The 16,184-nt window shown below is 41.5% G+C and overlaps 1 protein-coding gene across 1 annotated transcript in view; it reads left to right on the top strand.

The window, feature by feature from the left end:
• LOC121815393 (cadherin-13-like) overlaps window positions 1-13,299 on the top strand; it is a gene marked incomplete in the record, with an annotated part of 129,938 nt that extends 116,639 nt beyond the window's left edge. The window contains 1 exon segment of the mRNA XM_042226222.1: window positions 13,205-13,299. Within this exon segment, the coding sequence (XP_042082156.1) occupies window positions 13,205-13,299 (95 nt within the window).
• Window positions 13,300-16,184: the final 2,885 nt, after the last annotated feature.

Here is a 16,184-nt window from a genome sequence, read left to right as displayed (position 1 = left end):
CCATGATTACGCATCTTAACTCATCATCATTATTCATCTATGTATTACTTTTATGTATTAGTCATCTATTTGTTGTAATCATCTATCCTTGCAGTTGTTTATTACGCAGAATAAATTATATTATCACACTTCTGGCCACATAGCGCTGATATTCACTGCACATGCCCATATTAACCTTAACCAGAGGGTTAAAAAACACAAACCAGTGTTTACATAGCATATCTGCTTCTGCCGGCCTGGTGGACAAAAAATTGGTTAAGGGTTCCCCGAGCTTTCATGCCCCTCATGTTCTTCATGTGCCCACCACTAGAAGCATGCCTATGGAAAAAGTGCGCCGGCACACAGTGCAGTGCGCTATAAAAGCGTCATCGTGCACTTTTCCAGCCAGGTGTTTTCCTTTCCCCATTCCTCCCTGTACTTTTGCAGCCTTTTTTTTCTTTCTCTGAGCGAACAAACATTGCTGCTCTAATGCTGGGCTTACACTGTGCGATCTTTGGCCCATTTTGAGACGATTTTTGAGTCGTGCGACCGATTTGGTGATCGGCCCGATTTTGGCCTTCATCGTGCATCGTGTAGTATATGTGGGGTAACGAGAAGCGATTAACACCTCACGACCAGCTCCCGATCATCAATCGCTCGTGAGGGTGTCACGAGCGATTTACTAAATTTACTAGCCTGTTAATGAAGCAGAGCTGCGCTGTTACCACATAACCCTGAGATGGATTTCCCATTTGATGTGTCTTATTGTGACTGCAGCAGCAGCAGCTTAGTTTCCCTCCCTCTGCAAGGCTACCTTACTATCACTGCTGGCGTCCGCCCCTGCCCCAGCGCTCTTTGATGAAACCCTTTGCCCTGCCACTGACAAACAAACACAGACTGATTTAAGTTTGTTACGGTGCTTGAATAAACCCACTCATTCCCTTCAGATCTGCTGCCGTGGTTAACCTTGTCAAGCTAGACTTCAGGGGATCTCAATCGCTTAGAGACGCTGAGACACTTTCATTTATATTTTCACATAAAACCCGGGTGAGGAGTGCATCTGCGCAACTGTTTTGAAAAAGGAATTTAAATGAATTCATATTTAAGCAGGTGTAACCTTGGAACAGGCGACATCAAAGACCAAGCCTGTAGGCCTTAACATTTCCAGCTTGTGCGGAGACACGAGATGTTTACTGTTGCTGTCAGTGTTACATATGCATGCACCGCACAAAACCTTGAAGAATATATTTTTACTCATGAGCTGACATCCTCATTGACAAATGCAGGAATTAATTCAATAAATGTACAGGAACATTGTTTGCCTATGTTCACTTTCCTTCTAGCTTTAATGAGAAACCAGTTTGCTGGAATGCAAAGCAGCAGATGCGCCTGCTTTTCCCATCAGTCATTTGAAAGGCTCAGTTTTCTGTCCTTACAGGATCTGCCTTAAACTCCTCAAAGTGCCATTAATGAGGAGTTGATTTTGTGAGTTTGTGTTGTGTTTGAGTCTTTGAATCACTGAGAGGACAGTCTCAGACGTTTTTTGCATCCTGATGACTGTGGGTGATTATTTAAAAAAAGTGCTCTATACTCATAACAAGTGCAATTATGGCAGGATAAAGATTCTCAGAAAGCCTTGTTTAAATCAAGCCTTTTGCTTCTTTGTTGTTCTGCTTTGTCAGGGCTGAATACGTTGATTGCAGATATCCAAAATAAATAGAACTCAGAGAAAATAACAGATCGATCGACAGGTTGTCAATTTGAGTTTTCTATTGTTCTCCTTCTTTCATAAGGATGACTGACACTGCATTGACTTAGTGCTGTATCCATGTACACTTTAGAAATTATCCAAATCCTTTTACCATGGCCTCTGCAGCTACAGTTGCATTTTTATGTCATAACATCTGGCAATAACTGAGAAATTAGAGCTAAAGTGGACTATAAGCGTCAGTCGCTGGTCATGTCTATGAAACATGGCCTAGAGAAAATATTCTCACAACTTTCTGACTATTGAAGTACCTGAATGTCATGGCAAAATGTCTCAAAACACCTCAACAAATCAACTGTCCCTCCCCGAGACACTGAATTCTAATATCTTTAAGTTAGCATGTGAGCTTTTGTGACCCACAGCTGCAGGTTCCTTTGGGATACATTTGGCCCTAACTCACAGCACTGAGTCACAGTGAATCTGGATATGGCGACACACTGATGCTTTGTTAAATGTGTTGATATTTGAGTCTCATCTGGCAAACACAACATGTGACAGTGCCATAACTGAGCTGTAAGTGCCAAAAACCCAGGCTAGGCCAACATTTGTCTGTTATCTGGGAAATATTGTCTGAATTGTCACGTTACCATGCTGGTCACATGACCTCTGGTACCTGGATACATGACAGGGTAGCTAGGTTTGAAGAGAAGCGAAACATGTGCCAGCTTTGGGACTGAAAGATGAACTGTTCTGTATCAAGGACTGAATCGTATTTATAATAACTAAAGGTGGCAACTCAGGCGGTGATTTAGCTTTAATTATGGCTGAGATGACCTCTGTGTGTCCAAAACAGTGTGAGATTAGTATTAGGTTCGGTTTAGTGACTCGACTGACTGGTTGCAGAGTGTGTGTGTGTGTGTGTGTGTGTGTGTGTGTGTGTGTGTGTGTGTGTGTGTGTGTGTGTGTGTGTTTGTGTTAACATTGCCTGGAGGCATTGTTCTGGCATTCATGGCCCAGCAGAATAGAGAATCTGCAACTCGACCAGAGAGGCGGCCCTCATTATCTTATCCTAATTACTGTCTACCTCACTGTTCTCTCACTCACTGTCTCATCTCTCCTTTGTATCGATTTGACAGATTTACAGTAGTAAAGGTAAGCAAGCAGGAGCATCAGTGCCCATCAGTGCAGCAGATTAAATCACTACAGAGTTGCACGCTTCTGCCTGTTGACTGCAATAACAAGAAATCCCACAGATTAGTAGGGGTGGGGGAAAAAATCGATACTGTGTAGTATCGTGATATTTTGTTTGCTAATAATGTATCGATACAGGGACGCAGAAATCGATATTTTGTTACAAAAAAGGTTTTTGTGCTCTGACTTCAGAGCATGTTGATCCTTTTTCTGAGCAAGAATCCTGACACTGTCCAAATGTGTTTAACTTTTTTTTTGGCAGCAATAAACATGACAGTTTACTTATTTTAATTTAAGACATGTTTTATTTTAATTAAGTTTAAAACTTTTTTATTTAATGTAAAATTATATTTTGTTTTAATTTACTTTCAAATTCTTCAGTTGCTGAAGGGGCTGCATAGTTTTCATATTGCATAGTTCAGAATAGCTATAATTGTACCAGATGGTTGCATTCAGTTCAGTTGGACTAGACTGTAATACAAACCGTTCAGTTTGTCAACAATAAAACTGAAATGAGAGAAAGACTGAGTGTGAGACTTTGATATTAGATAAATGAATATTGATCAAGTTTACCTTTATGTACAGAATCTGAATATCGCAAAATATTTTAAAAAGAAATTGCAATAATATCGTATCGTGGGATGTATGGTGATTCTACAGATTAGTGTAACAAACCAAACATCAAATTAAGACCAGTCCAGCTGTTGTATTTAGCAGAAACCCCTTTCATGTACATGCTGAAAGATAACGATTCAGATTCAAATGAAACTGCTGCGGCTCCAGAGAGCTTCAGCGCCGCACAGTTTGCAGGATGACTTTAACTCGACTGCTAAGCTCTCAATGACTGATCTATTTTGTAAGTGCCAGCTTATCATAATCAGCTTTTGCACATTTCTGAGCTGGTGATTCAACATCTCCGAACCTCAAGTAAACAATTGTAGGAACATCAGCCCCGCACAGTGTAACTTCTCCACTGTTTTGACAGTGTTTGTTGTAGCTTAAAATAAAAAGTAAGAGACTCACAATAGGCCTATTTTTCTGTGGGCATATGCTGACAGTGACATTTCAGAGCCCTGTTATTTGTAAGAACACTCACAGGGCACATCATGTTATAATTAGCTATCTGTTTTCCACTAGCTGGAATGAATTTCACCGTATGAGAGAGAAAAGCTCAAGAAATCAGTGAATGTCAAACACGACTAATAAGACACCGTGTCTCTGAAATAAGCAGATAAACAAACCACTTTTCTGCTTTCAACAATGTATACGTGCGTATTACATTTAAATGATTTAAAATGAAGGCTTTTCATTTTTTAAACCAGACACTCTTAAGAACCACCTGTCTGACAGCTTCATTGGCACGACTGCCCATCTAATGTCACCATTGAATTCAAATGGCTAAACTTTCTTCTATAAGTTAAATGTTTCCATTGTTTTCATTTTTTCTCATTGTGGCTTTTAGCTTATCAATATCATGCATTAAATATCTCGAATATTAGAATATTTACAATACAGAAAAGTCCTGTTTCTGATAAGTTCCATTTTTTGCGTGTAAAATCTGGCTGCAACTTTTTTACTATGATTCGATGCATCAGTGCTGCGTGCATGGAGGCAATCATCTGGTGGCACTGCAGAGGTGTTGAAGCCCAGGTAGATTTAATAGCTGCCTTCAGCTGGTCTGCATTGTTGGGTTGAAATGCTTCTCATGTCCATCTTGACAATACGACGTCGATTCTCTGTGAGGTTCACGCCAGCTGAGTCGGTTTGCCAATCAAGCACAGTCATCGCATGGTCACAAAACCATGAAAGCACAAAGTGCGATGACTGTGATGACTTTGAACTTGATAAAACGCAGAGGACCAACCAACACCACAGACTGTCAAACCTTCACACAAACACTTTGGATTTATGTGATTTCCAGAAGAAATCGCAAATTTTCTGTTAATTGAAACAGCAGCCTGCTTCTCTTCCTAATTAGCCCTTTGGGAAGAAACTGTTTTTGAGTCTGCAGGCTGAACATGTTGAAGCCAGGGTGGGAGCTGTCCTTCATGATGTTTGCTGCTCTGCTGAGGCAGCGGAGGAATAAATGTCCATCAGGGAGGGGAGAGGGCAGCCGATGATCTTTTGTGCTGTCTTGACTACACTCTGAAGCCTCGCTCTATCTGCCTTGGTGCAGCTGCCGTACCATACCGTGATGCAGTATGTCAGCAGGCTCTCAATGGACGAGCAGTAGAAGGTCAGCAGCAGGTTGGAGTTCAGCTGAGGACCCTCAGGAAGTGCAGCCGCTGTTTGGCCTTCTTGACGACCGCTGAGATGTTGTCTGTCCAGGAGATGTCAGCAGAGATGAGGACACCAAGGAACCGGAAGGTGTGGACTAGGGCTGCACGATTTTGCATAAAATGAGAATCACGATTTTTTGGCTTAGAATTGAGATCACGATTCTCTCACGATTTTCTTTTCCATTATAAATATTTATTGCACTTATTAACTGCACATCAACTTCGTAACAGTTGAGACTGAACATAAAAACAATAAATAAACATAAAAACAACAAATGTCTCACGTCCTATTCAGCCAAACAGCTGCGATGGTGTTGGTGTGTGAGATGAATAAAGCCTGAGGACTTTGCAAATTGTTATTTGATCCCATTCCAGCCAAACTGAAGTATCTATACAACGCACCTTAGAAGCAGCGAAAAGATCGAGATTTTAGCCGACCTGCAATCCATCTCGCAACTCTACAAGCATGCAGACGTTCCTTATGACCTGTGCCATCATGCACAGTCGCAGATAAACTACACCACGACCAATAACGTGTAAACTGGCATGTGGCTGCAGCATATTGAGATGCTACATCAAGGATGTTATCACAATCATGGATAATAGAGTAATGAATAATAGTTATAGTTTTAAAAAAATCCACATTATCTGATGTATTTGGACGAAGAACGCAACTATTGTTGTCTGAAACAATAATTTAAAAGAGATCCAGAAACTGAAGAGCACATTCACTCACACAGAACCACACAGTCATACTGTATTAGTCACCAGGAACTTCACTTTCCACAAATAACTTGCCAAGGATTAATTAACTTACTCCCACAATGCCTTGCCAAAGTAACACCCGTGGACTACCTAACCAAATAAACGACGGCAGCAGACACAAACAAATGAGAGCCACATCATTCCAAACGGGATGGGGATATTCATTAATTTTATCCATGTTTCCTCGTTCCCTTTTCAGCAACCCCTATCACGGGGTACTTAGCAGGTGAGAAATGGTAACAGCAGGACTCTGAGCACTGCAGGAGAAAGACAGATGATCTCTGGAAAGGCTGCGAAACACCAACTATACCTGCAGTCTGTGGAAAGTTTCCCTAATCAAGTTTGCATATTTGGACAAAGGTGGGGGGAGAATTGGGGTCTATGCAGAAATATGAATGAGGGACAATAGTGTGTATTCAGGTGCAGAGAGTTTTGTAAGGCAGTCAATTTGCTCTCAGCAAAAACAAATTTCTCTAGATTACACAAACAAAGGGACACATTTGCAGAGAAACCAAGCTCGGCGTAGGGGTGCAGGCTTACAGGCCAAATTCCAATAACGGAAACTGGCCAGTGGAATTCTTTGCACTGAAAGTTGGTGCAAAACCGCAGCTGTTTGCTTTGCCTTGCAGAGTGTTTTCATTCCACTCTATTTTGATGTGACCTTGTGCACAAATAATGATTGAAGAACATGAACAGAGATGTATGCACGCATGCATATTCATGAAAGCTTAAACAAACTGACTCAGAACGCGTGTGGAGCATGTGTAAAAACGAAAAATATCACTTCTAGTCCTTTTCAGACCTCATTTATGTTACATATTTTTTATATTCTGGTTGCACAGGGCAGCACAGTGTTCAATTCCACCCTCAGACCGGGGTCTTTCTGTGTGGAGTTTGCATGTTTTCCCTGTGTTTGTGTGGGTTCTTGCCTCCCACATTCCAAAGACATGCAGTTAGTGGGGTTAGGTTAATTGGAAACTCTAAATTGCTCACAGGTGTGAATGGTTGTCTGTGTCTATGTGTCAGAACTGCAACCGACTGGCGACCTGTCCAGGGTGTACTCTGCCTCTCACCCTAAGACAGCTGGGATAGACTCCACTTTGTACTTACTAAAAGTAGCATGCATTCGCTTTAAACAGAATGTTGTGGGTGTTTTCCTCAACGTTAATGCGTGATGCCTTTGGTGTGGTTTAGGGCTGCCACAAACGATTATTTTGGTAGTCAACTAGTCACCGATTATTTTTGAGATTAGTCGACTAATCAGATCATCATCCATTGGACGTAAAACGTACAGCTTATTGCACCAGCAGCATCTGCTCTTATATAACTATCATTAGCTTACAGCTTTAAGTGTTTCAGGTCTGTGCTAACTAAAAATAAAGACAAGATGATAGTTTATTAAATTTTAATTAAATGTGCAGATTGTTTTGGTGGAGTTTAATAAACTCAGCCGATTTACTCAGGAACAAATAAAATACTGAAAAAAGCCAAACAATAACATTTTTAAGTTATCTAAGTGACTCATATATCATGTTTAACCTGAGTAGCGAAAGACGGCGGTGGGTTTGAAAACGATTTGCCGGGAGTCCGGTGTTCTCACGGCGCTAGTGACCTAGCCCCCGGCTAGCTATCGAGCTAGTGGGTAACAGACGTCTCCGAAAACGTCGGAGCGCTTTTGAAAATATGCGGTGTCCTGATAAACTGAGCAGATATTTGAGGTTTACACAGCTACATTCTCGCCTGAAAATATGTTAAACGTTTATTTTGTGACCCAGAAAGAATAATAAGAGTAATATTAAAACTAACTAGCTGCCGCCATTGTTGGAAACTGAGCTGGGCTGCGCTATGAATTCTGGGACACAGCTTCTTCTTCTTCGGGGTTTAACGGCAGCTGGCATCCTTGTACATGCAGTGCTGCCATCTTCTGTTTCAGTCCGTTATTACACTCTTAAATCCTGCTACTTATTCCTGCGTCTTTTGATCTTACAAAGCTTCAAACGACGCGTCGACTATTAAATCAGTCGTCGACGATTTTGATAGTCGACGTAATCGTGACTAGTCGACTAATCGTGGCAGCCCTAGTGTGGTTGCAATTATGCTAGTTGTTGATAATTAAAGTCGCATGAGGAGGCCTCACATTTACAACTGATTCAAATTCATGATGAATGAAGGATGAATTTAGTTTTTAATGTTTTACATTTGCAATTAAGGTCACTAATGTGTGAATGCCTGGGTTTAGATCCCTGTCATGTCTCTGAATAACAGTGTGACACCTCAAAGTGGAACATCAGCAGCTCAAGCTGACTTTGACCTCAGCACAAAGTATTTCAAAATAAAAACAAGACAGTCTCAGTCTTGTTTTGTCATTGTCGTTTTGTTTTTCCTAGAATGTGTTCATAGTGACAAACTGAGGTTTTTCATTGTAACACAAAGAACGTCTGCTGCTTTCCCAGGTTGATTCTGTTATGGTCATTAACTGTCTCATTAATAAAAGTATTGCATGAGCATAATTTATTGCAAGAGCCAGAAGCTACTTACCTTAACTCACAGCAAAAACCTTGCAAAAGGTAAAAGAGCTTGCATAGATTTGCCCAAGGTTAACAAAATCCACCCACTAGTAATTCCAAAGGGTCACCGGTCAACCATTTGTTTATTCCATAGAGCCCGACATGATTATATTACACAAGCTCATCCAACACCACAATGCAGTTCCTGCTAATAATCGAGTTTCCACACAAAATATAGTCTGAATGAGTCGACATCCAGTAACTGCTTTGTTTTTCACACCGCAAACTATTTACCTTCATATTTGTATTTACATGGCATTTGGAGGCTGCTAACATGTCAGTCATTTCGGTATTCAGCACTTGGGACAAAGCATAAAGGCTCATGACAAGTGCACGGCACTGACAACAATACTAGCAGAGGTTTTATGTTACCCAGGGCTGGATTATCTGGACCAAGGGAAAAAATATTGACATTAATAAGAAACAGATGAACAGTGTTGGGAAGGTTACTTTTAAAATGTATTCCATTACAGAATACAGAATACATGCCCCAAAATGTATTCTGTAACGTATTCCGTTACGTTACTCAATGACAGTAACGTATTCTGAATACTTTGGATTACTTAATATATTATCATGCTTTTTACAACAACGTGAATGTACTATTGCTGTGTGATTTATTACTGTTACTGAAGGTCCGCGACTCCGAACTGTAGTAAAGGGACCTCTGACTAATACGGCGGGGTCCCTGTCGGCTCGTAGCCGAAAAATAGCTTTACTTTGTTGTGTGGGTCAACTTTTCTTGCGAGAGACAGAGAGAGGCGTTGAAAGGCTGCTCCAACGGAACTTATTGTTTTCGGAGGAAAACACGAACACGGTGTACAGTCGAGTCTTAATAGCTTACTTACAACTGGGCTCGTCAGGCACTCTTCTTGGCTGCAGTGGTTATTATTATATTTACATGCTTCCAGCTCCCGTTTCTGCTCGATGACAGCTCGTACTTTTCCACTCCCCTTTTTCTCCCTCCTCGCGCTCACAGACACATAACGTGTATGGCAGTCCATTCTCCCTGCAGCACGGACTACACTGCCCATGATGCTACATTCTTTAGAGCTATGCTTGTAGCATTCTGCCTGTTAGCTTAGCACAACAACAACAACAACGAAAAGGCGCTCTCTCACCCAGGAAACACACAGTCGCAGAGAGAGAGAGAGCGTCGCCCTGTAACCATGGCAACCGTAACGCTGCCGCCTGGAACAACAGAACGTAGCTGTCAAACAAAACCCAAACAGTCCTGACCCGCGACAAGATGAAACAGGGAAAGTACCGCAGTGTAATCCATTTATTTCAACAAAGTAACTGTATTCTGAATACCACCTTTTTAAACGGTAACTGTAACGGAATACAGTTACTCATATTTTGTATTTTAAATACGTAACGGCGGTACATGTATTCCGTTACTCCCCAACACTGCAGATGAATTTACTGCATGACAGTTTTTCAAACATTGGTTTGACGCGTCTGAGTGCGTCGTGAAATCAGCCAGACCATAGGAAGCTTTTCATAGAAATGTCACATCATCAACACCCACTTAAACATATCAGTTGTTGAGATATCGCAGTTGTGTACTTAACAACTCAACTGCTAAAGAACCAGATATATTTATGATGTGATAATTAAGAGCTTTACTGGTGCTGAAAGATAATTGTTTATTTCTGTTCCCAGTATCTATGTGGAAAATAAGCCAACCAGCTCCTGGCTGCTATAAATACATGGAAGTGAATCAGTCACCTTTCATGGTTGACAAGAAAGAGAATAGACATGTTCAGGCTCAAATTAAACTTTTCATTGCTAATGCACACCGAAGTCCTGCAGTGGTACTTCTGAGTAAAAAAAACTCATAAAATATGTATGTGGGGTAATCAGGTTGTTAGTTTTTAACTGTTGCAAATCGGCAACGCCTGCCTTGAGAGGGTTAATACTTGTTACTTATTTTCCCAGACTTTGATATTTATCACAGTGCCTGCTTTCACTACTTTTCAGTAACATTTTCCAAGTTTAATCAAAAATAACCTTTTCAGATATGACAGCTGATATAGAACATACAAACACACCAGTTCTACTCACCCCGAGTGTCTCTGCTGACCGACCATGTGTTCCTATGATGTCCACTTGCGCTAGGTCGTCTGCACGTGCGCTGAGGCCGCGGATGAAGAGGACCGGCTCACTGTGCGGAAGATCTCGCAGAGGAACCAGATTCAGATCCCCGTCCACGTGGAAGCCGGGATCCGACACACCAAACGTCACGTCCTCATTCCCCGCACAGTCATCAAACTCAACTGGAAGGAGCACACAGAGAGCCGTATGTATTTTTGCATCAATCCAAACAAATTGCAAACATCATAAATAAGAAGAAAAATCCCCATGAAACTCCGAGTCACTGAGGTATTCCCTCATTGTGCAGAGCTCGAGGAGCCGTCAAACAATGCACAAAAAACAATTGCATTTCTCAGATATAAACATATGCCCTGAAGATAAACAGTTACCCCGAAGAAAGAGTGGGATGTTCTGCAAGGCTCTGTCAGCTAGGCTACAATAAACTCACTGATCTCTTTTCATACGAGCCAGCTGCAATATTTATGACTCACCGCATGCTACGCGTTGCCGGCTTATTAATGTTTCTGACTTGCTTTCGTGGTACGCTTTGTTTTATTAAAGAGAATACGGTGGCACGTAGTTGCAGGGCTGAGAAACAAAAGACACGAGACAGAAGAGAAGTGTCACCTCTGCGTGCACATGTGGGCTTGCCTTCTCTGACTGAGGGAGTTACTGCCGAGGACTCGACCGAGCTTTATCCCCTCTGATCATGTTCATCCTCGCTTTATCTCTCTCACACACTCCCCTAGGTGTTGCAACATGATCCCCATGTACTCCCCCACCATCACCCCTGACAATCCTCACCTCCCTCATCCTTCACCTTCTCTTTACCTCAGCCTCCTGTAATGAATCCGACTGTTAGGGAGGATAAGTGAGGGAAGAGGGGCAGGAAGTCTGCATGTGTGGATGCTGTTGTTTGTTAGGAAAGCATTTGGCACATGACTGAACAGAGGACGATGGACGCAAACATGGTAGCTTATTTAAGTCTCATCATCTCTTTTTAAAAAATTCTGTTTGATATCAGGACTGGAGTTGGACTGGAATCATGTGATTCCGAATATTCCATACGGTTAGCATTATTAATCAAGTCACGTGGTTCTGGACTCACACGTTGTCTGCAAAAGCCAGTTAATTCATAATTAAAACAAAGATAAATGTACATGAAAAAGACTTAAAAAGACTTCTCTGAGATGCCGACAGGCAGCGTCCTACGTGATTCAATCCACTGCTTATCTTAACTCATATAAGGAACTCTGTAGTTATTCATGAAGGAAATCTTTCATAAAACACCCAAAAGCCTCACTGCTGTGCGTTCCCCTCACAATGGGGACTCAGAGGCCATCGCTCTGAGGAAGAAACGGCTTCAGATGAGACCGTATTCATCGTGTTTCTCAAAGCAACTTTGAAGATAAAGCTCAGCTTTAGTGCAGAGGCTACAAGCTTTCTCTGTAAAGTTAAACCTAATATTCAACTTTCTCTGTCTGTATGTTAAATGCTGTCTAAACCAGTTTATGTGCAACAACAGTGATTAAATATGTCAGACTGCCAATCTCTTGTTTATTCCATAGAGACCATGAATAAGTCAATGAAGCAAACTTTTGTTTTACAGCGCTACTTTTCTTTGCGCTGCGTGTTGACCCCGTCTGTTCCTCTGTGCTGCCTCGAAGGTTTCTGGTTGGTGGAACTGATCAGTTCAACTGGGAGCACCTGGCCAGTCTCCCTGAAGCATTGAATTGAATGCTTTTTCAAGCTGGAATCTATGCAGACCCTTTGACATAACCTATGCGTGTTGCCGGCATACCTGTGCAGGCTGCGACTGTCGCAGAGAGGTGCGTGTTAGGTTTCAGTGCAGGCAAAGCTACTGTGCAGTGTGGTATAATTCGTCTGCCAGCCTCTGTTCTCGCTCTTCATCCACCCAGCACCAGACTGTTCGTTCGACTGGCTTCAGCCACATTGATTTACAATTCAAACCATTTAACAGCTTCTGCCTATCATTGAAACCATCATCTAACTGCTGGACGGATGAGTGTTTCAGTGGTATCATTCACTACCTCACTTCACAAAATTCATTAGCATTAATTAACATTAATTGTGGTTTTTTGTTCTTTGTTGGTTGATAAATTGGTAAATTTGGGTCAAAACTGTGTCTTTCCAAATATGTGTCATCGGTCTTTACCCATTACAATGTATTAAATGAAACACAGTCTCCTACAACCTCTAACTAGGTCGAGTATTTCTTTTTTTTAATTGAATAAGCAGTGAGGGTATTTAAACTGTAATTTACTGGATACAGCATATATTATTTTAAAAGACAGGGATTCACCAGAAAAGAAGCATTCATGACTGCTGCTAATTTCAGATTCTTACTGACATTCACTGCTTTGTTTTCTAGCACCGTGCTGGAGAGGAATTGTGTTGTAAGTGCAAACCCACCATTCTCTGCAACAGCAAATTAAAGTCTTGCAGGAAGCAATGGAACTAGACGGCACAGCAGCACTGAGCTGTTACATTAAGTGCAATGGACAACAATTTTTCAGCAGGAAAGAAAAAAATATATCAGCGTGCAGTCTCTCAGGCCACAACAGTAAAGGCCAGCTCACAGACTTCTTCAAAACAAATGAATCTGGTTGGTGCTTTTTTGGTTTGGTACCCACAGAACTGGTCCAAGAGTCCTACGGTCACAGATCCAACCACGCGATACAGATACTGCTAAAGCAAGCAGGACTGGACTCTTTATTTAAATTATTATTTTTCATTATTTTAACAAAACTCATCTGTTTTCAGGCTTTTTTGATGCATTGATATAACCATATAGCTAAAATGATGGTTCTGTACTAAGAGTGTAAGAACTTTACAGTACTACTAAAATATTCCCTCTACGTCTTCATTTTATACAAGGTTACGTTGCATTGTTGTCATATGATAAACACTCGACTAAATGCAGGCACTTAAGTTTCTTGGAAACAGCATCTACCCCTTAATTTTAGAAATGATGTGTTGACTGCGACGCACGAGTCTCACTGCATTTAGTCTAAGTGATCGTTCTAACGCATACAGATTAGCCCGCAGTAGGGGAAAGGCTGCTGTTCAATTCAAGTACAATGGCAACCCACTGCTGTAATTAACACGTATTGTTCCACTGATGAAAGCGCTCAAACTTTTATTACCCGCCGCAACAGCAAGGCTCGTATTGTTTTCATCCCGTGTGTGTGTGTGCAGTGTGTGTGTGTGTGTGTGTCTGTGTGTGTGTGTCATCCTCAGATGGTCTCTAATTGTTCATGTTTTCACCATATCATGAAATTCAATGTAATTCAAATAATTTGCTGGAAGACTACATTGTGTATTCATCTACCTAAATTACTACTGTACGGCTATTTTCCATCACACCATGACCAAGTGGACAGAGACAAGTTCCTGTGTGATTTTAAAATCAATAGACTGAGTCTAACAAAGCTCTCAATTAGTACACTTAACCTTTGTGGCTGTGTAGTCTGGTTGCTTTTACCTTTTCTTGCAGACATTTTATAGTCTTTCATTTGGAAAGAATCGTTTTCTGCCCTCTGGACGAAGGAAAGAAGACGAGAGTAGCAGAGTGAAGGATGAACGTAGAGAGAAGAAGGAGAGAAAAGGGAATGGGAAAAGAAAATGCCAGAAACGGCAAGGCTACAATGGACAGCTACGGAGAGCTACAAAGTCAACAACTGACTCTCGAGGGAAACAAGGCTCTGTCTCAATATTCAACTCTCACTTCTAATCCAAAGCATGAAAGATGTGTTCATTTCCATTCCCATTACAAGCCTCAGATTTATTTCAATAACATGGGCGCGCTCGTTAGAGCCCGCAAATTGCAGCGCCAAACAGTGTCAGTGGCATTTCAAAGGCAGCCAGAGAGTGTTTGATGGTATTCTAATGTTGTCAGGTTTTGGGGGGATTTCAGAAGAGAGCATGGTGAGCTGGCAGCTTTGAAGTCAGGCAACAATGACAGAACGCAACTTACCCCTCTCAGCACCCACACACCCACATTCTTTCTGGCTCAGGGTTGAATAACTGTGCACAACATGGATTAGGGTCACCAAAATCCCTCACTGAGGATTCGAGAGGAAAAGCAGGGTGTCACGGGGGTTCGACTTTTTCCTCAAGTTTGACATTCAAGTTCCTTTCAGGCTAAACTCTCCTTTGGAGTAACAAATGTTCCAGAAACCCACTCATCACAGACCAGGGTTACTCTAGGCTTGATTGCCTGTCCGATTAGTGTTCACCAAAACGTCCACGTTCTCATTTATTGCAATAGGTGCAGCTGCTGGGGGATTCCCATGATGCACTGGGTGTTTCTTCTACCCTCCCTATGTGTTAACAGACCTCTCTGCACTGAATCATACCTGTTATTAATCTCTGTCTCTCTTCCACAGCATGTCTTTATCCTTATCTCCCCCCAACCAATCACAGCAGATGACCCCGCCCCTCCCTGAGCCTGGTTCTGGTTTCTTCCTGTTAAAAGGGAGTTTTTCCTTCCCACTGTCGCCAAAGTGCTGCTCACAGAGGGTCATATGATTGTTGGGTTTTCTCTATTATTGTAGGGTCTACCTTCCAATATAAAGCACCTTGAGGCGACTGTTGTTGTGATTTGTATAAATGAAATTGAACTGGGTTTATGATGTAAAAAATGCACTTACCAAGGAAGTCGACTCTAGTATCTAGCTAAGTAAAGAAGAAACAAAAAACTATCAGTGCATTAATATTTTTGGTTTGCAACATGATGTGAAATCCATTAACATCAATTCAAACTGGTTCATTGTTGCAGGGGGAGGTGGAAAAAACTTGGTTTTAATTGTTTTCTATTTTCTTTTTATGGCAAACTGGAAGAAAAGCAGGATGAGATGTGTGGTACGGAGGCTAATGTTGGAACTTGTTGGCATTACATCAAACTATTTGTTGAACTTACTCTGGCTTTTTTAATTTCTTTTGCATTGTGCAAGGATTTAACATGTTTCCATTCTAATTTACTTCTGCCATCAAGCGAGATATTTTTCAATAACTAAGCAGACACCTCATATTCAATCATGCCAGTTAGCTTAGGATATTTTAAAAGGACCATCCACACTGATGTTTTCATTTTCATGTCTTTCAACGGTGCTAGGCAGAAACTCATGCTGGATTATTTTGGCATCCTGCATTATATTTTCATTGACTCAGCCACATAATTGGGATCTTCCCCCTCCCCTGTCAGGTACTAAAGTTTTCCTTTGAGGTGTTGTGAAGACAATTTTCTATCTTGTAACTAAATGTCAAGTCTGCATGATGGAAGAGATGGGAATCTGAGGGCTAATCTCAAAGGTGGCAGCACGGGTGTGTTTAAGCTGATAGCTGCCGTGTCTAACCAGAGCGACTATGCTCAGCCCCATAAAAGGCCTCTGGAGAACGCTATTCTCAAATAATCACCCCGCATTAGAGAGAGGGAGCTGCTTTTGAAAATGTATTTACGCCCTGAATTGCATTTTACCCCAGAGTTTCCTATCGCTGCGCATTGTGTAAGGCCCATCACTAGGACTCAATAGTAACAAGACGTTAGCTTTTCATCTAGCAAGATAACAGTTTGCA

Source organism: Haplochromis burtoni, unplaced genomic scaffold, assembly GCF_018398535.1.
Source record: "Haplochromis burtoni strain Fernald_Lab_line unplaced genomic scaffold, NCSU_Asbu1 Contig_201, whole genome shotgun sequence".
Classification (NCBI taxonomy): domain Eukaryota; kingdom Metazoa; phylum Chordata; class Actinopteri; order Cichliformes; family Cichlidae; genus Haplochromis; species Haplochromis burtoni.
This window is presented reverse-complemented; position numbering and strand designations above follow the sequence as displayed.